The 25,880-nt window shown below is 39.5% G+C and overlaps 1 protein-coding gene across 1 annotated transcript in view; it reads right to left on the bottom strand.

Moving 5' to 3' along the window:
- LOC124164186 overlaps positions 1-25,880 on the bottom strand; it is a 202,998-nt gene that overhangs the window by 9,746 nt on the left and 167,372 nt on the right. The window contains exons 2-5 of the mRNA XM_046541394.1: positions 20,191-20,276; positions 2,805-2,948; positions 1,115-1,307; positions 324-485 (exon numbers count right to left, since the gene is read on the bottom strand). Of these exons, the coding sequence (XP_046397350.1) occupies positions 324-485; positions 1,115-1,307; positions 2,805-2,948; positions 20,191-20,276 (585 nt within the window). The remainder of the gene's footprint in view (positions 1-323; positions 486-1,114; positions 1,308-2,804; positions 2,949-20,190; positions 20,277-25,880) is intronic.

Raw genomic sequence — 25,880 nt, 5'->3', positions numbered from 1 at the left:
AATGTGTTCTAATCTGACTAACATACATTCTCAGTAATCTAACTTGTACGTAACCTGAGGTCAACCAGTACTTATGATTCATGTACCGAGAATTCCCTTTGTAACATTGGAATATTTGTTTAATATTTCAGCCTAGTACATATTAATAAATTATGAGAAAAATATGCCATTTTTAAGTTTCTTTCTGGAAAACACAGACATGGTAGTGTGCACTATCCAAGAGAATGCATACCATGAAAAGTGGGCGGAAATAATATGCAAAAGTGGAATTAGGCTCGTACGAGCAGTGGTTTGAGAAGAGGGTTTCAGAATGTTGTACAAACCTTGGCAAGCTCTTTCTCTGACAGATGGTGCTGGTTATTGTGGTGGTTGATGGAACCATTGGAGTTTGTAGAGCTGAGGAGTCCTTTCTCCCCTCCAGTGGACGATGCAGAAGATGCTCTAGATGCTCGTCCCAACCGAGCCTCCACGAGCAATGATGCATCCTACAAAATTGACACTAGTAAGTGCAATTCTCAATGGATCAAGCGTGACTGAAACCAAATTTAAATTCCACTGTTTGGAATTTGTAGGGTACCAACTGAAGCCAGGAAAACTTAATTGACCATATCATGAAACTAGATGGTGAGATTAAGTCCACAAATATTTTTATTGTGAGGAGGTAGCCAGGAAAAAAAATGTCTACCACCCTAACTCAGAATCACGGGCGCCACTAAGAATTAAGGCAAGGGGGTGTTCTAGGCACTACAGGGGGGTATGGAATACCCGCCAAGGTAAGCGGCTGGTGCGGGGGCCCTCCCCAAGAAATATTTTAAGAAAAATGGTTCAAAATGGTGAGTTTTAAAATTCTCCGAGGGATATTTGATTAATCCTTACACTATTCTATAAGTAATACTAATTCAATTAGGTCAAATGAATTAAACTTAAATTTTTCTCTGAGCTCTGGCAGGGGTTTATCCCCCAAAACCCCCCCTTAGCTGTGCCACTGCTCAGAATCACCAGAATTGCCTTAACTTAAGAACCAGGATGAAAAATTACCACAGGCTCCTCAGCATCCTACATTCAGAGAGCTCTTTGTTTTCCTTATACTTGTATATGTCCACTCTATGCTCACCTGCAGTCGTTCGTTCTCACGTGCGCACAGGAAGCTGTGCTTCTTTGTCTTGGCCTCAGCTGTGCGCCACTCCGCAAGGCTCTTGCCTGCCTTCTCCACAACGCCCTCCACCTGCTTGCGTGTACGGTGGTGTGTCTCAAGCAGCGAACGCAGCGGCTTTGACACTTCCTCGCTCAAAGCAACACTCAGTGCCCTGCAACATGCAATACACAGGGCCCATTATCATTCAACCAATAGGGAGTGATATACCAGAAATCATATTCCATTATATGTATTGAGGTTTTTCAAATTAATAACTTCAGATTCTTATTTAGGTTTATTGAGGCATAGTATGTATTAGCAACAACTTTTGCTGTTTCAATGTTTCGCTTGAGAATTTGTTAGTCTCTGGTCAACAAACTTGTCCTCCATGACAACTCATGTAAGTACTGTTTCCCTTCTTAATTTAAATGAATATTTATTGTTTAATATCAAATACGGACACAAAAAAAAAGAAATGCACAGTAGAATAGCACAGACAAGGAGAGTTTTCTACAAAAAGAAGAATCTACTAAGAGCTGAAAGTACAAGTATAGCAAAGAGGAAAAAAATTCATCAGATGCTACAAATGGAGCATGTTTCTCCAAGTGAGCAAGGCTTGGACATTGACAGCAGCAGAGAAGTCAAGAGTAGAAGCATTTGTAATGCAGTGGAACTGGAGAATGATGAAGATAAAATGGATTGACCGTGTAAGTAACGAGGAAGTGCTTAGAAGAGTGGGAGGAAAGATAAGTCTTCAATAAACCTAAAGGAGAAGTCGGGACAACTTAATTTGCCACATTATGGAGCATGATGGCTTGATGAAAAAAATCATAGAAGGACAGGTGGAAGGGAAGAAGAGCTAGAGATGGCCCTGAACCAGTTTCATAGGACAGATTATAAAGGATCTAAAAGAGAAGAAATACACAGCTATAAAAAGGCTAGTGGATAGGAGAGAGGCATGGAGAGCTGCATCAAACCAATCTTAGTATTTTTGACTAATGGTGATGATTTATAATTGCGATGGTGGGTGGCGTAACATGGTGGAACTCCTTCATGATGCACAAAGGACAAGAAAAAAAGACTTTGCTGTGCCAGATGATGATACGTTGTATTGAAACCAGTCGCAAATAAATATATTATTTAGTCGAACAGTAAAGTCTTTTTTCCTTACCCTTTGTGCATCATGTAGTTATTTATAATTTTATTTATCCAACAGATAGTGCATATAATATAGAAGAAACCACATTAATCAGAGGGGTAGAATATAAAAGGGTAACGCCCAAGTCCCCTTCAAGAATGAGGAAAATGCTTAGCATTCAAGTTGTCCACTGCCAACTGCTTAATTATCGTAGTACTTCATAACCATATATTAGGACTATGTTGCTTCTGCAACGTTTTTAATTTCAAATTTATTTTCAATATAAAACATCATGACGTGATCTCACCTAAAATTACTTAACCTAGGTTTACATTGGCCTTGGCCCCCATAAAACATTATAAGATACACATATTTTTATTAAATATCATAGAGTAAATAATATGAGAGTTGAGGCACTCTTGACAACTTCAATTGAATGAACTACATTTATCCTCTACCCCGGTGCTGATGATTGCTTGAAAGACAGCGGACGTAGATGAACGAGTGCAAGTGAATGAAATTAGACTATACCTGTGGATCTCACTCTCGGCTTCCATCTCGGCTCCCACCAGCTGCCACGCATGGCTCACTGATCCAAGTGCCTCCTTTGAAGCCTTCACCAGCTTCCCCGACAGTTTGCTAAGACTCTTCGCATATTGGGCTTCTGCCTCTGACCTGTAAATAGACATTTAAAAATGTATGAGAAAAACATGAAAAATGAAGTGGAAATAATCAGCGTGGTGATTTCTTTTGCGGATTCTTGATTTCTTTTTCAAAACCTTACTGAGCCATTATCAAACAAGAAGGTTACCATAAATTTTATTTGGGAATTGGGGGTTTCCTTGAGTTGCTAATGCATATCACTGGGGTTTTATTTTAAGGGGGTACAAGTACACCATATCAACACAATCATTTGGGGGGAGGGGTAGAATGTTTCAACCCTAACCCTCCTCCCAGGCTCGCAACCCCTTTGTTATCAAGATTGAGCGATGAACAGTTGAGACCTGGGTAGGAAGTTAAAAATACGAGAAATGTCAATAAGTTAGAATTATTCAATGGAATTGGTATTCTCAAGTATTTTTGTGTATTATAATTTCCTAATTATTCCAAACTGTCAAATGAACATGAATACATCTTCACTGGCGTATCATTGTTTCCTCTCTTTTTTCGGAGCGAATCGTAATAACCCGAAATAATTGCCAACTTCAACGGTGTGGAAAACACACTTTCAGCGGACTATTGACTTCAGACATTAACAAAACAACTTATTGGTGTCCGGGTTTCCTACTACCGAAAAAAGAACAATACCGTGCACGATATTAAAAGGGATTTAATAGACGAAAAATGAGCATTTAACTGACGCATCGACGTTCTTTTGTCAATATTCATCATACTAATGCACCTTTTGTTAAAAAAAATGGTCTTTATGAACGAGAAAGAATTAAAAATTTAGTAATTACTACTCCGTCATTTTGAAACTTAAAACGGTAAAAATGCAGACAGAATGCAAAAATATATTTTGGGATAAAAAACCACGCGCAAGCAATGTCGAAACGGATTCGCAACTTTTGCAGGATGAGAGTAAAAATCCACTCCGAGAAAAAAGTGGCGAAACGAGGAACGCAGTTAGGAACAGAAAAAAATGAAAATCGCCACTTAAAATTGTGTAATCGTCGCAGAAAATGTCAAGGAAGGAAGAGAGTGCGTGAGGATTCCTTAGCTTGCAGAAGGGAAGCGGAAATTGCAAGGCCTCCAACAGAGGGAGGGGCGAGAGCTATCCCAATGACAAAAATGTTGTGAGAGAGGGGTAAATGGATGAGTAACCATAGAGTTATTAAGGAACCATGTGCTGATTGAATACACAGTATACCCAATTAAACTATATACTCTAAGAGATTAACTGTGCTCTGCGCAGGCACGTGGCCAGCAATTTGTGTCGGGAATTCCTAGGGTGAAGTGCGGGTTGCATACGTTGTTAATTTGTCATCAAATCGTACGCAATGTAAAATTATTCGTTAAATTAGCAATAAATTTCGTTTATATGATGATGGAAATTAAATTCATCGTTTTTAAAACTGAAATCGCCGTAGTTATTATGAATATGCTTACATGCTCATTTGAACACAAAATCCGCCTGACTTTTGAAAACTTTTTGACTTTTACAAGTCAAAACCATAGGGACAATATATTCCCCATTGAAATTTAATGGGGAATATCATTCCCTATAGGTTTTTTCTATGGGGATTAATGGGTAATTTTTAACAGGGTTGACTCTGGAAGAAATCGTAAATTTCGTTTCGTACTATACAATTGTGATAAAAAATGTAAACTCTTCGATTAAAAAATACCCTCGTGTTAGAATGAAGGATATTCCTAACGCCTCCTCAGCTGGGAAATCCTGAAGACATTCCTTGAAAAATTTGTGTTTCTACAAAATCAACCTAGTTGCTTTCAATAAATATATGTAATTGTTGCATTGTAGCGAAAACAAGGTCGTAAGGTTCTTGGTTAGAGGATAGGTACAATTGGGCTCGTCGTCTTCTGAGCGATAGTATCGAGGGCAGAGGCTATAAGGGGGAAAATAAATATAAGGGGGGTCTGAAGCCCTTGGCTACGGGTCAAAGGGCGGTCTGAGGTCCTTTGGAAATTCGGTGGTCCTCACTCGGAAAATTTTATGACATTTCATGGATGGAAATGGATTTTTACGCTAATCTGGATCTTGAAAACTAGATAAAAATTAATAAAAATAGCAATTTCGTAAGAAAAAATTCTATGAAACTGCAATGAAATCTTAAAAAAACACCTCTAAACCTGTAACCTTTTAGAATATCAGCTCCAAAAAAGCATCAGGTTATCTATTACTTTCTAAAAATTTTATTTAATTTATGATTTTATTATCTTTTTACACTGAGTATGTTGTAAATAAAGCAACTAAAGAAACCTTATAATTTTATAATTAAAATAACCATTTATTCAAGTAATCTGACTCTTTTTTCATTACTCCTTTCATAAACGCTTCACGACAGAGGCGAGCATTGTGGGCGATTGCCGACCAGCCTACCTCACCATACCGCTCTGTACGTGGCTGGCTCTAATTAAAACAAATACAGTGACATCTGTCTTGAGCGCCCACCATAGAGGTTTATGTTTAATTTATATTATATTTAATACTCAAAAGTAGGAATAGTATCGGAAAACTAATAAAATATTTTTATAAGTATCGCAAATATATATCGTATATATCATACATATTATTTTAGTGTGTTGCCGCTGAGAAATGAAAGGTTTTCAGGAATAAGTAAGAATCAAACGATGTCATTAATTAATTACCCACCAAAACCTGTCATAGTTATCTGATTACAATTTTAAATATGGGTGTATTTATTTTCAAACTCTATGTTATTCGAAAAAAAAGAAAGAAAATTGACGAACGAGCCCATTTCATTTCGTATCCTGCACGCACCGCAGCCCTCATTTCTTGTGAAACAACTTGGTCATCCCTTTTCTGCTACAATTCCACGAAACGGTGTTTTTTGAGAGTGAATATCTGAAATCAACTTTGAAAATAGATGAAAAAAATACAAAATTCATCCAAAATTCCAGGTTTTCATAGCTACATGAGGTGGAGTAGTAACTGTCAAATCGAATAAAAATTTTTATGGGTACAACTTTACGAAATTTGGCTATCCTTAAATAATTCAGCCAATGAAGATGGTTATAATAGAATTCATGAGATTCACAAAAAAGAACGACGCAGAGAAGCGGAAATCTGGGGAATATATTAAACAATCATAAAATTAATTCTTATTCAATGAATAGCGGCACACAAAAAATATTTTATTATCTCACTATTGGAAACAATCTATTTAGCATTCCTTTTATCGATTCCTAATATCGGGAATCGAATTTCAGCAAGATATTTTAAAATCATAAGAGGATATTTATGATGGAAGAAGCGCCAAAGATATGAAGCGTAGCTATTACAATAATGAAGCTAAGAAAAGTTTTTTTGTTATTATTTCATTAATATCACAATAATATTCGCAGAGTCGATATCCGCTCTTGTTTGTATTTATTCTGAAGTTAATATAAGTTCATAACTTCGATCATATACGTAAACAGATAAGCCATTTTGTATACCTCACCATTTACGTAAACAGATAAGCCATTTTGTATACCTCACCATTATGGCAGTTTCAGCATCAAACCGGACCAATGATTTGGATACATAAGTAGTAGCAATTGAATGTCGGTTGAAATCGATTTTTCGAGCATTCGATTTTTGATCGAAATGAAAACCTCGATCTCTCAATACAAATCGAAATTGGAACCAAAATATAAATTAATCGACAATTCCTAGGAAAAAAAAGGTTTTTACAATAACATTTTTACTTTTCATTTGAAAAACACTCGAACTACTTATTTGAGTACGAGGCAAAATCCACTCAGAATGCGCGCTTGAATAATTATAAGTAAAAATTCACAAATTCACGCACGTTTTGAGATGACCGCTCGAAATCATTCGGCTTCACTAAAATTTTCGAGAAAAAAATTGATTGAGATGCTTGATGATGATCGAAGTTGTGTCAAGTTCAAATTTTAAAGACGTTAGAGAAAAGTCTATCTTATGGGACGGTTGACATTACCTTAAGCAGATAGCGACGCTGGTGGGATCAAACTATATGGTCAAGATAGACTATGAAAAATCGAGGTTGGATAGAAACTCAAAAATCAAGGCTCGATCTCCATGCCCTCCATCTTGAATTTTAAAACTCGATTTTCGATTTCAATCGAAATTGATTCTTCCATCACTGACCTCGAGAGCCCATCGATTAGTAAGTGTAATGTAATAGTAATAATTTTTAAGTAAAGCTTCATTTTTTCGGCTAATGGTAGGGGCTATTGCTTCTTCCGTAACTTATGGAAAACTTGAAAAGCTGATAACTTTAAATTTAGCTCTACAAAATAAGTTTTTATGCCACCAAATTATCAAAAAAATATTTAAAAATAATTTATGAACATCCGAAAAACCGCAATGCGCATATAAGTCTTCAGAGGAGTGGCCGTTTTACACGGGGCACGGAATTGCGCAGGTTAGAGGTACATTCATTTCTAAAATGGCGTGAAATTGCGCGAATGCATGAACGAAATTAGAACAGGGGCTATTTTGCCCTCTCGCATCCACGCATTCTCGCATGTGTTCTAGCAATTCACCGCTTTACACGACGCAATTTTGATTGCACCTTCGCATGCACGTCAGATTGCGCAATTCCGTGTTCCGTGTAAAACGGCCTATAGGCATTGAATCGATAGCTGAGTGATAGGCATTGCGACCACCAAGGCGCCGCGGAAAGTAATTAAACCTCTCCCCCCTTCCCCAAACAACGACCTTAATCCGCAACTGCCTCAAGGCAGCGACTTCCGTCGGAAATCAACGACCTTCGTCGATTTTGGCGAATGTAGTTCACATGGGAGCGTCCGGAAAAAAAACTGAATCGCTAATCGAAGGGAGAGAGCACACCACTTAATATTTACGGCAAAATTTCCATTTAAACGACTCACGATGCCGACCACTTTCGCTGCAAGGGACCCGCGAGACGAGATGCGATGATGCCGCCGCCGACGGCGTGTCGGAGAAATTATCCACATTATGAAGAAGGGATGGGGATGGGTTTTGATAGGGGGTTAGAAGGGGAGGACAGTCCCAGTGGCGCAGCATGGGAGTTTTGGGGGATAAAACCCACCCAGAGCTCAGAGAAATTTTAAGTTTAATCCATTTTACTTGATTGGATTGATATTAATAATGGAATAGAGTAAGGATTAATAAAATATCACTCAGAAAGTCGTAAAAATCACCATTTTGAGCCATTCATCTTAAAATTCCGCAATTTATTAATCTCCCACCAACCGCTTATCCTGGTGGGTATTCCATACCCCCACACACCCCGGTATTAGCTGCACCTAACCCCCCCCCCGTCCAGCCTTAACTCCTAGCTGCGCCCCTGGACAGTCCTGCTACCTGAATAGTAGTTGGTGATTTCTGCAAGGTACGACTGAAAGCCCTCGGCTCATGTTATCAACAACACAAGAGGACTTCTCCATGTGACGCGATCCAGTGGCGATAGCTTATATATTTGTGGGGGCCAAAATCAATGATCAAGCACTTTCGAAAAATGGGGAATCGGGTTTGTATAATGTCTAGTGCTGACTTTCCACCATATGGATCGAGGTTCGAATTCCGGCGGTGGTGAATAATTTTCAATGACTTATCGATCTCAGCTCGATTGTTTTTTTTTGAGAGATTTTCATGTACAGCACTCTCTTCGTGGGACGTTAAGCTGTGGTCCTCTAAGCGCCTTTCGTTAAGGGAAGGCTAATTCCGACATCGGGTTCTCTCCACCCTTTATATCCTAACCTGCCCTCACGACGCAAATGACCTTTCACCAATTGCTGTTAATCCGTCAAAATTTGAGTGTATGGACCGTTGGCCTATTCTCTTACACATCAAAAGAATTTGCGTCCCATATAAAGGCAAAGAAATTTTCATTTTCACCAAGTGCAAAGTTGGGATTCATACTAAATTTGTCTGAGAATATCGTGCAAAATAGTAAAATGAATTATGTCCCGAATTGATACGTTGTTATGATATCGCATTTTATATAATTGAAAAACGAAGCAAAATATTTTAATCTATGAAAAAAATTGAAAACATTCCAAAGAAATGCACAATAATTACCTTAACAACTTCCCCTTTGCATAGCGTCCGATCAAATGGATGAGCTTTTTTTTTTAAATATAGTTTGTTCAAAACACAAAAAATGCAAAAGTATGTGAATATAGACCGCAAATGCCAAATAAATTAGTTCCCGCATAAATAACAAAAAAAATAACTACAGGGTGTCCCATTTATCTTGACCACCTGAAATAACTTTTTGTCCAGATGCTAATTCAAAAATGTGTCCAGCAAATGTTCATTAGCCGTCAAGGGGACATTGATCAGCATGATTGCCTTCCTTGCAGCTTTGTTATTTACAAAGATATGAACAGCGGTATGTCTTTTTTAAATGGCACCCTATATTTTTTATTCGGCAATCCATTTACTCTCCTATACCTCCTCCTGTTCATATCTTTGTAAATAACAAAGCTACAAGGAAGGAAATCATGCTGATTAATGTCCCCCTAACGGCTAATGAACATTTGCTTGACACAGTTTTGAATTTGCATCTGGACAAAAAGTTATTTCGGGTGGTCAAGATGAATGGGACACCCTGTATATGCACTCATGAATTTGATAAACGCATGAATGAAGCGATAAAAAATGTCCTCATCCTTGAGGGTGGGGGGGAATGCCCCCTTTACATTCGTACGAGGCGCCACTCCACTTTTTTTGGGAAACTTTTTTGACACATGGCATGTGTAACGTAGGTCACGTGACGACAGGCGGGCGAACTCGAATCGCGGATGCTGGAGCAATTTGGCGGTCGCCCGCGGCAACAATAGAGTCCGAAGGACCACTTTCTTCCCTTTCCACCTTCGAGACTGATAAACCTGTTCCTCCGCAAACGCCTTATTATACCCATATCCGCAAAGAAATCGACTCTCCCAAAACGGATTTTTTTCTTTTAATTTTATATTGCTCCCATTACAGCGAAACAGCCTTGACTTTCTGCGAAACTCAACCCCCTGAGGAATTTTCTCGATGACGACACAGATTTAGCAAAATACGGACAATTTTTGGAAGTTCAAAAAGTGGCCGCCGATGGCACGCGAGCATACTTAGAAAGGCGTCAAGGTCACAGAGTACTGTACTTGAAGTACCTACCCTTCAATAAGCCCTACAAGTATTTTAAAATACGTATTTGAAATACATCTCTAATTTATATCTGGTAATCCTGAATGCACGAAATCTTCTATTTTGTATTTTAAACACAGATTTTTGGGATTTTACAATCCAAAAATAAAAAATACCTTTGTAAAATGCTTTTGAAGTAGCTCTGATAACACTTCTGTAACATAGTGCTTCAGATTCTGATAGCACTTCTGTAACATAGTGCTTCAGATATTAATTCGTTTTCGTTTTAATCGTTTACTTCATGTTTGCAACTATCCATAACGTACCAAGGCAGGTTATATTTTTTTAAGATCTCTCAAATTTCCATTAAAATATATTTTGTGTATTAAATGGTATTTAAAATACTATTATTTAGCTTCTTTTTCAATACCCAATTCAAAGGTATTTTTTATTTTGCATCTGAAATAAATTTGGAGCGGTATTTTGTATTACAAATACTCCACGGACTGTATTACGCCCAGCCCTGGGGAATCAGGTAGTCTCAGAAAATTCTCTACCACCATGCTTCCTTGTCCTGAGTTCTGGGCCGGTGTCCGGCGAACGAGCGAGTTTCTGATTAAGGCTAGGATGTGTGCTGGATGCGTGGTGTGGAATCACCCCATGCTACACACCCTGTAGGTGGCTAGTACGGTACCTCCTCTACATCTACGAGGTACAATGCACAGGCCAATCACGCAGGACAGCGAGATGCAGTGGCGTAGCGAGAGGGGGGGGGGTCAGGGAGGTCCTAACCCCCCCGAAATATGAAAACACAATTACTTTGCTTCATAAAAGAAGACAAAACATTGAAAAATATTGAATTTACAGAAGATTTCTTTGAAAATTGAAGTTTTTTCGATTACGAAAGTGTTAAAATTGGGTTAAAACCCTTTACTTAGTACCCTGTTTTCCAAAAATTTCCCCCTCTGATTTTGGACCCCCCCCCCCGAGCAAAATTCCTGTCTATACCGCTGGCGAGATACGGTCAGACCTGAAACTAGGAGAGTGCAAAAGACTCGACATGCTACCACGCAAGCAAAACTATTAATTAATCAATAGTTATCAATAGAACACGACAAAACCTCTTATAGATGCATACGAACTGCCAGGTCATTTTCAGGATTAAAAATTTTTGGAACTCCAGCAAGATGTTGAAATTATACAGGGCCGAATCACGGAGACAACAACTACCACGATTTTAGCCGATAGCAGGGAAAAATTTGCCTTCATCGTTGAACTGGAAAACGATTCAGGGAGGATGCTTTCACTCGTACAAAACGATTCGCGTCAGATGGACCGGAATGAAGGGAAATTGGGCACCTGGGAGTCACCACGACCAGACATCACGATCGGCCGATTGATCGGAGATTGGAAACTGACCGGTACACTTAAAACACATCTACTATAACTCTCTCTTTCCCACAGACTTGCCGCCGAATACACAAAATCAAATTTCACTCTCCATTCTAACGGCGGACGGGCGAGCGGGGAAAAACGACGGTTAATAAAACACATTAACAATAAATATAAAACTAAGCACTCCACTAAAAATATTGCTCCACAGCTTTCGGGATTTTATATAAAAATAAAATGAAAAAAAAAACACGCTTTTTTATTCTAAAATGCGCAAAAAAGTAAAGAAAAATTGCGTAAATCTCGGAGAATAAAGCGTGGGTGCATATATGGTAGAAATAAGTAAAGAAGAGCCTGATAGGTGAGTAAGGAATGACACCCACCCTTTTTTTTCTCTCTTGTGAGTAGTGATGGGTCGATCATGAACGATTCGATCAAAAAGATTGAATCACTAGGTGAATCAAATGACTCATGATTCATTTCGTTAAACAAGTCGATCATCAATCACTCCAACTTCCGGTTTCATATCAATCATCCCGGTTTCCGGTTTGTTTCAAAATTTGGAACGATCAATGCTTGATCTATTTTCGTCAGGGCAGAAATAGTTGTGAGAAAATTAAATACTATGTTATGAAGAACTGAATACTTGTGTAATCTTTTTCTTAAATGTTTTCCAGCAGTTATCAGTATTAATAACACCGATACACGTAAAAGGAAAATATTAAGATAACTCCTGTATGAGAACGTTATGAAGTATAAGTTAAAGCTGGTTACATTTTATTGTGCCGTTCATAAAATTATCCTGCAGATCAGATTCATGCATAGCGTGTGGTGTATTTTGTGATATATTTTGAGATACGTAGTTAGAAATTACTTTATTAGTGTTGAGAAACTGTGGCAGTTTTGCCTTCCCAAATATTTTCATGACACTACTTCTTTCATTTTAGCAATCTAATATACTCATCTAGGAATTCACAATCAAAATAGTTTATGAAATGATAATATGGATAGCAATCAGCGTTACCCATGCTCTTAGCAGATGAGGCAGTATTTATTCGATTATTCAAAGTGATTTATTACATCCATTGATTGAGTCTTTTCGACCATGATTCCTTTTGAGTCTTTTCGATCATGATTCCTTTTGAGTCTTTTCGATCTTGATTCATTCGAGTCTTTTCGATCATAATGATTGAATCAATTGATTGAATCACTAATGTGACTCGAGTCAAAATGATCGAATCACTAAAATGATCGACTTTGCCCATCACTACTTGTGAGTGATGGAAAGGGTTTTTTTCTTCTAAAAATAACTGAATTCTATACTGCTTTTAGAAAAAGGGTGATTTTAAAAAAAATTGTTAATTTACAACTCTTGATAATTGATTTTTATTTTTCTATTTTTTTGGCGGTGAATCATGGATGACATGAGAATTATCAAAATATTGAATCTCAAGACAATCGTATTTAGTATTATTTAAACTTATAACTGATCGTGGAACATAAAAAAGTTAACATTTGAAGAAAAGAATTTAGGAGTGGACTGGGCATGAACTCGTTTCCTCCGACAGCATCCAGTGTCAAAAGATTCCAGAAGAAACTAATGCCATCTATTGAGGAAATTTAAAACTATTTTCCGGAAATATAGTTGATTTAAAAAGTTAATTTATTTAAATTTAGTTGATTAATTAGGGCACAAACAAAACAGAAATCAAAATGTTTTATTGTTAAATATTGTATTGTCATCAGAAGAAAGCAAGTACGAAACATTGGAAGCCAATCCTTTTCAAGAAAAAACAGCAAATAACTGCAGCATACACCATATTCTAATTGAGCGGTTTCTTGGCTGCCTCGGTGTCTTACTTCTCCATTCCATGTTGTATCTATGGTATATTTCACTTCAAAATGTCTTCTTCCGAGGAAAAAATGTGTTTTATTTAAATATTTCATTTTATTTTTTAACGTCAACCTCATTATACATTTGCTGGCAGTATCTTCAAAATCCTTTCCCTTGGAATACAACAATGCTGCAGTGGAAAGGCGCGTTTCTACGACCCCTAGAGCTGCACTGGCGGGATTAATTTTAAAATACTTCCGGTAGGGCCACCCATGCCAGATAAATCGAAGGGTAGGAGCCAGACGAAAGGTAGCCTATGTTATGGCGTCACGTAAAAAACACTGCTGGAATGGAATCGAAAACACCCTACCAATTATCGCTTCCCTGAAAACATGGAGTACAGCCAAATAATAATAATACAATATAGTATAATAATGATATAACTTGATTCTACTAATATGCAAATACATTACAACAGAAAACCCTTTAAGAATGGTGGAATGTATACGTACTCCTTGTGAAATCGTTTTGGGGCTGCAAGCATACACTGTTTATACAGGACTGGTGCAATCAATGCATGAAAAATAAATTTCTTTCGCCGAATCCATTGATTCGAGTCTCGGAAACTCATCGAACGGGACCCGTCCGCAAAGGGCGGGTGTCATCTTCTTAAATCTTCTTTTATTTTGCTTTCATTTTCGACGAAAGCTTCCATTGATGGGTTAAGGAATACCACGATAAATACTCCCTACGAATAATTAATTGCTATTTTTTTTTCAACGGACCTTAACTCTCTCTTTTCCTCGAACCCGTCGTCGAATACACAAAATCTAAGTTCACTCTCCATTCTAATGGCGTCTGGCGAGCGAGGATACGAGGGCACGGCTTTCCTTTCGACAGCGGCGAAAGTCAATTCCATCGTTTGTTTTACTCATTGAGAATCCACTTCCCCTCCTCCCATATCAGAGGCCCGCTTCCCAAATGTTTCCTTCAGAGTCGCTTTAGGCGGCAGAGGAGTTTCGGATAGTGAGACGACAATAATAATTTTCCACACCTTTTTTAAAAATTATTTTCCTGTACCGGTATCAATGTACTTCACTCGTCATTTCCAAGGGCTTTCTGAGTGACGAGCAGCAAGCCTGACATATATAATTATCAGTTGCCCTGAGGATGATGCCCCTGATGGACATCGAAACGTCGGCGGAGAAGGATTTAATTACCCGGTGGAAAGCCCGAGAACTTTTCATCCAACATATATAATTATATTTTATGTTCACGCTTATGGCGTAGAGCGAATGAAGTAGTGCATACAAACTTTTTTCATTTGATTTCGGCCATAATTACTTCTCCCAAGCCACCGCTCTGACATTGTCATGTGTTTGCTTTCCTATACCTTTCATAATACACCTTCTATTTGTATCTATGCACGATAAAATCCACTTTTTGACCACTGATCCATACAAAATTTTAGGGTAAACGAGACGAGATACGAAAAAAGTCATAGAATCGACCCCATGAAAAATCGTCTTAAACCTTAGGAAGAATTGACGAAAAATAAAATTTACCTTCTATTACAGCTTTTTCAACTGCTTCTTTGCCTCTTTTTTATCAGGGAATTTGGGGAGTAACGTACTCGATTTTTTGAAAATGTCATTTATCGAATCTAGACCACGTGATACTGCAAGAAGTCCGATTGAAGCAGTTTTATTTCGGGCCAAATCGTGCAATTTCACCAATTCGTGAATTATTATCTCAAAAATGGAGGTAGGTACGGTGTTGTGTCATAGAGCACAACAAAAAATTTAAGAACTGGCAAAGTGACCAGACTGGGAAGATCTTGGGGGATAGAGACCCCTAGCGATCTGAGTGCCACACTCGGTCCATCTGATACGATATTTTGTGGTCATGTTGGTGCCTTTTGTAAAGGGCAGACTAATGCCAACGCCGGGTTTCTCTCCACCCTTCCTTACCTACCCTTCCCTCATGGCGCATATCTCCTTAGCTGTCGGTTGTCTCCTCCATTAACCATGCCCTGCAAGTTACGGACACATAAAACTAGTTTACGCTCGAAAAACACACGTTAGCCATCGATCGTGAATAAATCACGTACGAAACCTGAGGAGGTAGATTTGCAACCGCGCAATTTCAAGCAAATAATTTTCGCACCGGTGATCAAAAGAGCATTTGGCCATCGTAGATGCCATCCATTAAAAGTAAAATGTTATATAATATACCGTTCAATCCTAACGTCATTAAGTGAACGCCTTTCTATAGCAATTTTTGTCACTTTCATCTAACGAACATGATTTGAATTCGAAATCAGCATCCAGAAACGGGTGGAAGAGGGGAATTTTTAGCCTCAACCTCGCACGAATAAAAATATCTATCCATTTGCTCACGAGGTAGACAAGTGATGAGATTAAATATTTTCTTCAATATTATTCTGAACTTTAGCGAATAATATGTAAGTTTTTGTCAAAACAACACATACTTTCCAGTATTAACATTTTTTGGTAAGCAGGGCAAGTACCACTGTAGGAGCCTGCAGTAAAATATGATGTTTCTAACGCTATTTCCATAGATGTATAGATAGGAAAGCTTATGTTAGAACGTAGGTTTCCGCGGCAATGGTCTGATCTCTGCATTTCTTCAGGGTTTTCTTCCGTGTCAGCTTTTTTATAGACAAATGTTTCGCAGGCTATCCTGCCAGCGTCTTCAGGTCGAAGGTGAATAAAGGTGAGCCGCGTCAGTTTCTCTAAAAACAAGCTGACGCGGAAGAAAACCCTGAAGAAATGCAGAGAACATGGAAAGCCTATTTTTAGGCCGTTAATCGTTGAGGTGCTAATACATGAGCATATTATTTTTGAAATTTCCGTAAAAATAACATTTTTAATTTGTCTCTCGCAGCAACTTCCGTTCGGGAATGTAATGGTAGGCGTGACATACTGACTACTCAGCGAGTCCAAACGCGTTGCTTGAATTTTTTTGTCAAGGAAACGCACGTCTTCATTCCTACATCAATATTTCCCGGCATGCCCCAGCAGAAACCGTTAAGAACGTCCTGGAGACCGCTGGGTGCCTCAGTGGAACGTCTCGTAATAGCCTCGTTTCGTAAAAGCAAATAAAATGAAGAGCGCATTAGTTTTGAAAGCATTATAAAGCACCAAAACAGACAAAGAAAATTTCACATTGTTACGTATACGTTACACCTATAAAATGACCAACACATCTATACACTGTAGAAAGGGCCTTCCGTACCTATGGATGCTTTACAAAAAAATAGTAAGAGAAATATGGCTTGAATACAAATAACGAGACACCAAAATGAGGGGGATTCGCTGATTTTCATGAGCATAGCTAGTACATTTTAGCAAAGAAAGAGCAAATAGAAGTGAATTTTTAATATAAAGTAAATGGAAATGGTTACAGATAAAAGGGAATTTACTGTTCATCAGACATACCTGTTGAAGATTTTCAATGGGGTTAATACACGAGGAACTATTGAATGATTTTCGTAAGCTGCAACTTTAAAAAATGGTATTTAGTATTAGCATATAGATAACTCATTTTACCCGTAATTCCCACGTAAAAAATAGTGGAGTATTTGCGGATAACCTTCCGCATTCACATTACGTTTACGGCCGAGAAACGTAGGTGGAGTAGTGCAGAAATAGGTATGATTGTATATACAAAACAATTGAACAGTATAATGGCAAGAATGTTATTTTTTACACGAGTTACCTGAAATGTAATTGGTACTGGTAACTCTGGAATTATTAATCGCATTTGAAAAGCTGATGACATAACTAGTACTAAGATTTGGCTATTTAGCGTTCGATGTGCTGTTCCAAAATGTTTTAGTTTCTTTCTTTGTGCTAATGAGTTAATTAACTTTTCACAAAACAGCAAGAGAAAGAGTTGTACAAAAGAGCTTGAAAGGCTGTCATCCATAGGAACAATGGTAAACTGGACTCGAGGAACGGGCTTCGCAAGATGGACTGCGTCGCGCGTTTAAGTCACCCGACTCTCGCTCTACGGAGCTTGAATCAATTCGTCGGATCGCACCGATCGATATGGGCTATCCCATCCACCGATCGGCAGAATAATCAAAAACAGAATGGGCTACCGTGTCGATAAGCCCACTCAAATCGGCAAACCTTTCCCACGAGGTTTGTACAACTGTCGCGGGGGGTGGGTGGAGTGCAGTAACGGAACTCCTGTGAAGTCATCGCGTCCCCCCGCACTCTCATCCCTCCCTGACGCATCACTCTCTTGTTATCAATTTGTCCTTTGCACCCCCGTATTGATATAAATATGGGGTACCCAAAGGATAAGGGACCCCTTCTTGCCATGCCTCTCCCTGGGCCTGCGCCCTCGCAAGACCCGTATCATCCCCTGTTCCTAGCCGGTCTGAGCCCTCGCAAGACCCGCACCTTCCACTATTCCTTTCCGGTCAGCGCCCTCGCAAGACCCGAAGATCCTCCTCCCAACCACCGGGCTCAGATTTTGCTGTAAGATGTGAGTATGCGTGATAAACTTCGGCCAAGAAAAAAGTACCAATTATTTATTCCTTAATGCACGACGACACAACAACCAGTTGTAAATCAGTCGGTGTGGCTACCGTAAACAGTCTTGGTAACCCTGATTCGGAAAAAAGAAGGGGATGGAGTAAATTTCCGATCGTTTTTAACACAAATACTACAAAAGAGGATCATCAAGTCGGCCTCTAAATGTTTTGTCACCTTCTGCGCATTTAAATGGGTTTACAAAAGTTGCCACTCGTCTCGCTGACGGGCAAATTGATCCGAGTTTCACGGGAAAATAAGGTATAATTAGTGGTATTAACAGAAATCTATACTCATGATGATGTGATCCATCAAATTCATTACTTTTCAATGCTATTTCTCGCAATGCAAATCATTATACTGCAAAATATTGGAAAAAGTGGATCAGTTTGCACTCCTCACCTCACCATTCTTGAAAACCGATAAAAATGCGACCAAAATGGCAACAAAAATCAGCATTCCATGGGAGGCAATTGGGCCTCCTTTATGCAGTCTCCTAGGTGTTTTAAAACATTCAATACGATACGGCGCATTCCACAGTTTAACGCTAATTTTCTCGTTCGTTCAACATCGTCCAAACCCCGCGATACATACTTTTCTCGCGATTGTCATCATGCTACTCGCTGATTTGAGCGCCACATTGTCGTCCAGCTACTGGAATCTCACGCTGAGTGCCTCGTGTGGATGTTTTATTATTACTTTTTTTCATAAGCCGGCTTGAAGAGCGACTGCTAGAAGGCGATAGTTTGGGTATAACTCCAGAATATATTCATAACTGCTGTAATTTTACCCGAATGAAACCGAAGTGAAGTGATTACTGTTCTTGACCCAATTAACCGCATTAATAAAAAACGGAATGCTTTATTTTTTGTGTTGTAGGATAAATATGTTTGAGTTTTATCGTTAAATTTTATGGCTCTTCAATGGGCATAAGATCTACATCTACATCTACATAATACCCCGCAAGCCGCCTAAAAGGCGTGTGGCAGGGGGTGATAGGACACCAGCCGTTTACAGCTAAAAAAAAATTAAGTGTTCAAACGAAGTTGGGACTAGCGTTTATTTAAGTCCTTTATGGTTCGGGGGAAAAACGAATTCGCATATCTATCCGTTCGGCAAAACATCTCTCTTAATTTATCACTTCTATCGGACCTGGAAATATAGTGTGGCTCTAATATTATGTTCTCTGTGTCGCTCTGAAAGATATCCATTCTCAATTGTTCAAGCAATCTAAGCCTAGCGCGCAGCCTCTGAGTCTCCAGCTGCTCCCAGCCTAATTCGCTTAACATCTGGGTAACACTGTCTGTACGCCCGTAGCAGTTTTTGACGAAACGCGCAGCCTTCCTTTGAATTTTATTCAGTTCGCGGATTAAGTCTTTCGGCACCGGATCCCATATGCTCGCTGCATATTCAAAGTGCGGTCGGACGAGAGCGAAATAGCACCTTTCCTTTACTTTCTCATCCGAAAATCTTCCCACAATACGCTTGACGAATCCTATTTTCTTCAGGGCTGTGCCGCAAATATTCTTTATATGTGTTCCCCATGTGAGGTTCGAGGTTATCGTAACTCCCAGGTACTTAACTTCGTCAGTTGCCTTTATGTTTAGATAGGTTTTATTGATGGATAGAAGACAGATTTTCCCAAATTTAAACTTAACAGCTCATAACAGCATGTCATTTTGCCTTCAGACATCATATTATGTAGCAATAAAAAGCATGCGTCAGCTGTTTGCACCAAAATACAAAAACACGTTTTTCTTCAACTAGCCAAAATGGAACACTAACTCCTGCTTGACAGTTCTTGATGTCAATATTGAGTATTTATGGAGTAGATGCTTTTCAAAGTTTTCCTTCATCATCCGAAGAGGACTATCAAGGCAATACAAAGGGTAAAAAAGATTGTTTCCGTTTTATCATAATGAAATTTGATATTTTTCTTATTTTTTTAAAAACTCGTACATGTTGAATTTGCATTTTTGTCTGTTTGCTGCGAGTAGCATTGGATAATCAGTGTTTAATAACCCGCAATGCACGAATTGTGCACAAAATCCTCAGAGAAAAAAAAACCATTCGCTTTTTTCTCTGCAAATTTTTCGCACGACATAAAATAACATATTTTCGACAACTTGATAGCAAAAAGGAGGGCGGATTTTCTTCAAGAGCCTCACATGCTGAGAATCTTAGGATGTAGCCATATGGCCTCGGTGGAAGGGAACGGGTTTAACCAGTAATACGCCATGAGCAAAGACTATAATAAATGCATCCAGGTGGGAGGGAGTGATTTGTCGTCTTAAGAGTGGGTTCCTCCGAAAAGATAGTAAAGAGATCACTCACCTTTCCTGGAGGATGGCGCTAAGGTCTTTGCAGAAGTCGCTGCCCTGCTTGACGAAGCGCCTCAACTCCTCGAAGCTGCTCTGCCCCTGAAAAAAAGATAAACGAATAGATAAGTATTTTTTTGTTCTGGGAAAGCACCCTTGGGGCGTACGAATACATATTTCATGGAAAATCTCTCGCTCTACGGCGATACAATCAAATGGCTAGGCCAGGTTATCAGGAAAAAAACTGAAAAAGTAGGAACGTTGAAGAGAGGAGAATATTTTTGAACGAATTTACAGTGGACCAGCTAGCGGAAAAACTCTACCGAGTCACCCGTAAATGCATATCGAGATATCCCGGTTAAGGAAGGAATTTTTATATTCAACGAGACATGGGCGTAACCAGCGAGGGACAGCTGCCTCCCCTTAGAAGCAAATATCGCAAATGTCATTAAGAATAATAATATTTTTACAAGCAAATAATTTTAAAAACTAATGAAGAGCTGTTACAGTTTCCTTAAAATGTTGGTTTCATTCACCTTTCCGTGCTTAAATCTTACCTATAACATGAACAACCATGGCTTGCCCCCCCCCCCCTTGTGTAGATCCTGGGTAAGCCCTTGCAAAGAGATGAATGTTGAAAAAAAAATCAATGGATATCAATGCCCCTTTTTCCTTCGCTTTTTCCGTACATACAAATGCTTTTCATTACTAAGTTCCTGTGTTATAATCGCTGATAGAGGCCGTGCATTCTGATTGACTGAAAGACGGTGCAAGCTATGCTTTCAGCGACGGAAAAAGGGACGTGACGAGTGGTTGGAAAAAATGATGGATTGCCATCCCTGGAGCCATCGCGGATAATGATTGCGTGAAACGGTCATTTTCTCCCGCCATCATTGGAGCCATAACTTGAGCTATCAAAAATGATCGTGTGATTCAGTGTTTATACTCGAAGTTAGGGTCAAATAAGATGGCAAAGTATTTCAAATTTCAAAGTCTTCAGTGAATATATCTTCCTTTTCCATGATATACAAGTAGGTACCAAGAAATGTAATTATTCTTCCTTTATTCAAGACCTCTATTCAGTAATACCTATCGGCCAAAAGTTCAATATCCATCAACAATATACAGGGTGTCCCATTTATCTTGACCGCCCGAAATAACTTTTTGTCCAGATGCAAATTACCCGCGTATCTGCACTAAGCGCTAGAGAATCAGTCATTTTTCCAAACACTGTGTTTATGTTAATGGTGCACTGTGCTACATTTTTAAATAAGTCTACTGGAGAGGAAATGAATTGCCGATTAAAAATTATCGGGTGCCATTTAAAAAAGACATACCGCTGTTCATATCATTGTAAATAACAAAGCTACAAGGAAAGCAATCATGCTGATTAATGTCCCCCTGACGGCTAATGACGATTGCTTGACACATTTTTGAATTTGCACCTGGACAAAAAGTTATTTTGGGTGGTCAAGATAAATGGGACACCATGTGTATCATTGGAGCGATCCCTGGAGCTGTACCTCGAGAGAGGTGGAAAAAATGATCGTGTGTTTTAGGAGTAAGTAATATTGACTAGTAAGAAGGATTACTCAGGAACTTCCTGTCTCCACTAATCCCTCGATCGACGTCACACACTGCGAGTGGTATGTCGACGTGGGAGGGGAGGGCGTGACGTAACACCTTCCCCTCCAATCCGCGTCCCTCCCAACCCACCCCGTCTGTTGGGTGGGAAGGAAAAGACTCACATCTTGCTGCCTTGAGCAATGAGGGTTAACGGTCCACGCCAAGGCCGCGCGCCGACCTCATCTTTCCCGCTCGAGAGTTTTAAAATATACATTAAATTGGGTCCCTACTCTTTCCCCTCCTTCTAGAAGCAAAGAGCGCGCCGCCGCGGGCAAGTCGCGAATCGGAAAATAAAAGACGGTCTTCGTCTTCTTAAGGATCACGCTACAACGTTTTCAATTATTTGTGTGTGGTAGTTGAAATGTTATCACGCTTAAAATTTATAATTTAATCGTTTAAGGTAGTAGTAATATTATTCCATGCCATAACTATTCGACTTGGTACCATTCTACATATTATGGGTATTAATATCATTCCTGATATTGTTGATACAAGGGCTGGATAGAATTTCAAATACAAGAGTTATAAAATAAGAATTTGAAATTCATTTGTAATTTTTATGTGGCATTTCAAATACAGATTTTTGGTACTTTCCACTTCCAAAATAAAAAATAGATTTATGAAATAATTTTGAAGTAGCCCTAATAATTCTTCTGTAACACTGTGCTTCAGAGAGTACTTCGCTTTCGTTGGAATCGTTTTCTTCATGTTTGTAACTACCATGCGTTCCAAGGCAGGTTATATGTTTTTAAGATCTCTTAGTTTCCGTACAGATGTAATTTGAAATTAAAAGGCATTTAAAATAATATTTTGTAGTCTGTTTTACAAATACCAAAGTCAAAGGTATATTTATTCTGCACTTGAAATATATTTGGAGCGCTATTTTGTATCTCAAATACTCCTCGGACTGAATTATAACCTGCCCCGGTTGACACTAAATTTATCGATGCATTAAATACTGATGAAGTAAGATCAAATAGTGGAAATAAGTTCGTTATAATTTTATATCCAAACCTCCAAATTACGAGGCATGATGGCCTGATGAAAACAATCGTAGGAGGACAGGTGGAAGGGAAGAAGGGCAAGGGACGGCCCCGAATGAGTTACACAGGACAGGCTATAGAGGATGTAAAAGAGAAGAAATACGTAACTATGAAAAGACTAGCGGATAGGATAGAGGGCTTAAGAACTGCGTCAAATCAATCTTAGGATATTTGGCTAATGATGAAGAATGCTTAAGTATTCCATGGATTACTTAAGTTCCAATTATTAACCTCATACATTTTATCCAATTTTTATATAAGTACTTATTTCATTATTTTGTAGAATAACTATACTTATTTATTTTGGTTTACTTAGTTTTTAATTGGTTTATTATTTTCTCTTGGCTGTGTTCCCTCCCGGTTTGGATAGGCGGAAGTAAAGCTTACACAAAATCAGAGTCCTCCAGATTGCCAGTAATACGATAAATAGTTGAGGGAATAGTTTAGAGAACTGCCATCCTGAGTACTCTGCCTCATACATAGCGACAGGTATGTGAGTATCATGTACTCAGGGTAGGGAACCAGTTCGTTACCATGCGTCTCCTAGCACTTCGAGTTGTCATGAACTTGGCTGGAATCTGGCACTAAATGTAGCAACCGGCCCTTATCGCGAAGTCTACTCTCTCTTACCTCTTGTACCTCTACCTCTTGTAAGTCTACCTCTTGTAATATGCGGGAAACATGAGTAGAAGAAAAGCGCCCTTCTCGAACATGCTTTCCTAATCTTGATGTATTCGTACTAACTACTTCTCCATTGGTTAACCATGCATGAACATTCTCTGTAATCCGACCATGCTACTAGGTCGGCGCACAGAAAAAACAGCAATGCATTCTTCGTACCCAACCATTTGAACCCGCACCCACAGAGTGGGAAACTAACAATAAAGCCACCACATCAACTCGATCCTTACTGTAATCCGGCCATGAATCGGTTCCAAATGCGTCGGATTAGCATGAGTGATCTATACTTGACGGCGAAAAAAGCTCAGAGTATAATAACCAGAAATTACGATATCTTCGAACCTATCGTGGGGAGGATATACAAGAAATATTCGTGGCAGGGCCCAGAAGATGCTAGGATTAGTCAAGCGTAGAGAGGTGCTATTTCGCACTCGCCCGGTCACACCTTGAATATGCAGCGAGCAGTGGCGAAGCAAGGGGGGGGGTTTGGGGGATAAAACCCCCCCAGAGCTCAGAGAAATTTTAAGATAAATCTATTTTACTTAATTGTTTTAATATTGCTTACAGAATAGTGTAAGTGTTAACAAAATATCCCTCAGAAGGCCGTAAAACTCAACTTTTTGAACCATTTGTCTTAACTTTTTTTTCTTGCGGAGGGCCCCCGCACATACTGCTTACCCTGGAGGGTATACCATACCCCCAGGCATCCCAGTATTAGTTGCGCCTGAAACCCCCCCTAGCCTTAATTTCTAGCTGCGCCCCTGGCAGCGAGCATATGGGGTCCGGTGCAGAAAGGCTTAATCCGTGAACGTAATTAAATACAAAGTAAAGCTGCGAAATTGGTCAAAATCTGGAGGAAGACTCGGAGGCTGCGCGCTAGGCTTAGATTATTTGAATAATTGAGAATGGATATCTTTAAGAGCGACACGGAGAACATAATATTAGAGCTCTACTATATTTCCAGGCCCGATGGGGGCGATAAATTAAGAGAAAGATTTTGCCCAACCGATAGATATGGGAATTCGTTTTTCCCCCGAACAATAAAGGGTTTTAATTAATTATTGGAGTAATTTCGTTACGTGTACCTTTTTATATGTAAACGGTTGGTGTACTAACAACCCCGCCACACGCCTTTCGAGGTTGTATGTAGATAAAAAACACACTACGATCTGGAATGCGCACCGTACGTATTCTTTCGAGGCACTCACCGCCGAAAGAATTATGAAGGGATCAGAGAAATGCCGAAGTTCGCTTTTATAAAGAGAGAACAGCGGCTCGTGCTGTCTGCCGTGGGATATCAGTGTGCTTTCACCGCTTTCGGCACGCGGCGTGCTTCGTCGGTGAAAACAGTAGAGGAGCGCATGCCGGCCATTCGCACGAGAAAGAACGCTCGTCCCCTTTACGTGAGCTATCCGCCCCGAGAGTTCAAATCGCGCGAGAATGCAAAGCGAGGATTCCCGTTGCCTCGCGAGCGCTTATGCTAGCTCCTACACCCACAAGGGAGTTCTTCTCTCTCCCATTATAGTATGGGTCAGTGGCGGATCCAGGATAGCGACAAGGGGGGTCATGTGGTGGGTAACCTCCCGGCAGTAGTGGGGGTCCGAACAAAATTCTACCATTCTAACTAGCGTTAATTGGATACCCAAGGAGGAGGGGGTAATAGCCCCCTGTAGCGCCTCTCTAGATCTGCCACTACATGGTACATACCAAAAGCTTGTAAAATAGACCCTAATTTTTGAGTTAATTTGAAATTCAATTCGTTAAAGTTGGTAAATATATTGGAAAATATAATTAAATACTTTTGTACAAAGTGGCAACCTCCAAAAATTTCGATTTTATCTAGTGTATGTTTCGACCCAATTGGGGGAGGCCCCCATAGGGAAGGCCACCGGTATGGGTCACAGTCACGATTGTTTTTGGGCGTTGACGCAAGCGTCAATAATCAAGTTAATTTGATCTCGAGGACGAAGGACTAAAGACGTCATACGACAATTTGCGAATTAAGTACCTCCAAAGGAAGTACATGGACTTTCCCGGCGTATCAGCTTCAAGAAGTTTTCTGGGGTCGTTCGCCGGGTCAGTTCTCGTGCGTCCATTTGGGAATTGAGAGATCTAGATAGCGCAGGGGTCTCTGCAGTGGCCCGGAAAGTCTAAGGTCCTTGGTTCGACTTCCACCCAAGGGTAATCTTTTCCAAGGCAGTAATGTGTGAAGATGTATTATTTACAATCGTTAAGGTTAGACGTGTCTCTGGACCACTTCGCATTTCGAGAATTATTTTTTCGGTATCCGGGATATGAACTCGGTATCCTTCGATCTTTAGTCCAACGCTCTACCAAATGGACCATCTCGCTCCAC

The sequence above is a fragment of the Ischnura elegans genome, chromosome 8, assembly GCF_921293095.1.
Source record: "Ischnura elegans chromosome 8, ioIscEleg1.1, whole genome shotgun sequence".
NCBI classification, from domain to species: Eukaryota; Metazoa; Arthropoda; class Insecta; order Odonata; family Coenagrionidae; genus Ischnura; species Ischnura elegans.
The sequence above is the reverse complement of the archived record's forward strand: the minus strand, read 5'-3'. Positions and strand labels throughout refer to the sequence as shown.